Raw genomic sequence first — 2,173 nt, forward strand, 5'->3', positions numbered from 1 at the left:
TTTTTTTTTATACAATTTTTTGGGGAGTTAAAAAAAAAAAAAAAAAAAAAAAAAAAAAAAAAAAAAAAAAAAGGAATCTACACAATTGAAGAAAGAAAAATATTCCAAATATATTCACATTTACAGCTTTCATAAATTATAATATATATTTATATTAATATATTTTTTTCTATATTTTATAATATATTTATTTTCCTTTTTATTGATATATATAAAATAAGAATAGTATATAATATATTAATTCATATAATATATATATTATATATTTATTTTTTTTTTAACCTTTTTCATTTTGCTGGCCTTAATAAATTTTTATCTGAACATAAAAAAATATATTAATAAAAATTATAATTATATATATATATATTATTAATATTATACCCTCATCATTTTAAGAATCAATAAATTATATATTCTATTAATTTTTTGTAATTCTCAAGAGAGTATACACTCACAAAAGTTTCCAGCCCTTTTCCATAAAAAAATGATACGGTAAGGAATATGAATAAATAAATATATATATATATATATATATATATGTGAACATAATATTATACTACAAAAGAGAAATCACAAAAAAAAGTAAAAAAAATATTAATATATATATGTAATATTATATAAATATACACACATTGTTTTATATATTTTTTTTTATATTTCTCATTTTTTTTTTTTTTTATCCATACACCTTTGATTTTTATAGATTAGATAAATGGACACAACCGCTATATAATTTAGTACAATTCATCAAATAAATCATTTTTTTTTTAATTTCGAAAATATATTAAAAATTCACAAAAAAAATAAAAATAAAAATAAATAAATAAATAAATATATATATATATATATATATATATTATATATCTGTCAGAAGTTTTGTATATTACTCAAAAACGGTGATAAACGAGAAATATATTAGAATAAATAAATAAATATATATATATATATATTTAAGAAGGTGCGATATTTATTTTATATTTATTAAAATAAAAAGGCAAGCGTAATAAATGATGAATTAAAAATGAAAAAATGGAAAGAGAAAAGAAGATGGCATATAAACATTATATTGATGTTTTTACATCATTTCTTCGATAGAATTAATTACTCCATGAGGAACACATTTTTACATGATCACTATATTTTTATGAAATTTAAAAAGAATAAAATTATTGGACTTCTATCAATAATTAATTCAAGTGTCTGTTTAGTTATATCACCAATAGTTGGATATTATTGTGATAAGCATAAAAAAGAAAGGAAAAAAATGTTACAGTTTATATCAGTATCGTATTTGCTAGTTAATATTATTCATTATATGTTTATACGGACCAACAGTTTAAGTTTAATCATATTTGTAACAGCCATTTCAAAAATGCTGCATGAATGTTCTCATGTAATAACAGAATCGATATTTATAGAAAGTATAGATAGAGGTAACAAATATAAAATATATAAATAAATATATAAATATATAAATAAATATATAAATATATTGTATATAATATATTACCACTTTTACACGTTTGTATATATATATATATATATTTATTTATATATTTATATTTATTTATTATATTTAGGGAAAAAAAGCTTGATATTTACCTACCAGAAACTCATAAGTACCGTTGCTACTATGCTAGGACCATTTTTTTGTCTAATATTATTTTATGTATATAACGATAAATGGAATATAAAAAATATTTTCATCATATTTCAGTTTTCTATATTAACTATTGTTCCACAAACTGTTATAAGTTTCCTATGGGAAAATAAAACTGTAGATACTATAAAAAATTCAGAAGAAATAGAACTACTAACAAAAAAAAATGATAAAAAAAATATGTTCTGTTTTTCTACGAAACATATACCATATATTGTTTTTGTCTCTCACATGATAACCCTAGCCGGAGCAGGTCAGAATAAAATAAATAAATATAAATATATATATATATATATATATATATATATATTATTATTATTATAATATATATTTTTTTTTTCTTTTCAGGAATGACATTTAAATACTTTTCGTTATTTTTAAAATCAGAATATAAGGTTTCACCAATATTAATGTGTATTCTTAATATTGTTATTCCGGTGTTGTTAACTGTTTTTACATACAGTAATAAAAATGAAATAAAATATATATATATATATATATATATATATATAT

General features: G+C 17.7%; 1 protein-coding gene across 1 annotated transcript in view; it reads left to right on the forward strand.

Moving 5' to 3' along the window:
• Positions 1–1,021: 1,021 nt before the first annotated feature.
• PGSY75_1104800 (putative metabolite/drug transporter) overlaps positions 1,022–2,173 on the forward strand; it is a gene marked incomplete at both ends in the record, with an annotated part of 2,397 nt that continues 1,245 nt past the window's right edge. The window contains 3 exons of the mRNA XM_018786175.1: positions 1,022–1,433; positions 1,581–1,913; positions 2,009–2,122. Coding sequence (XP_018640970.1) covers positions 1,022–1,433; positions 1,581–1,913; positions 2,009–2,122 — 859 coding nt within the window. The remainder of the gene's footprint in view (positions 1,434–1,580; positions 1,914–2,008; positions 2,123–2,173) is intronic.

The sequence above is a fragment of the Plasmodium gaboni genome, chromosome 11, assembly GCF_001602025.1.
Source record: "Plasmodium gaboni strain SY75 chromosome 11, whole genome shotgun sequence".
NCBI lineage: Eukaryota > Apicomplexa > Aconoidasida > Haemosporida > Plasmodiidae > Plasmodium > Plasmodium gaboni.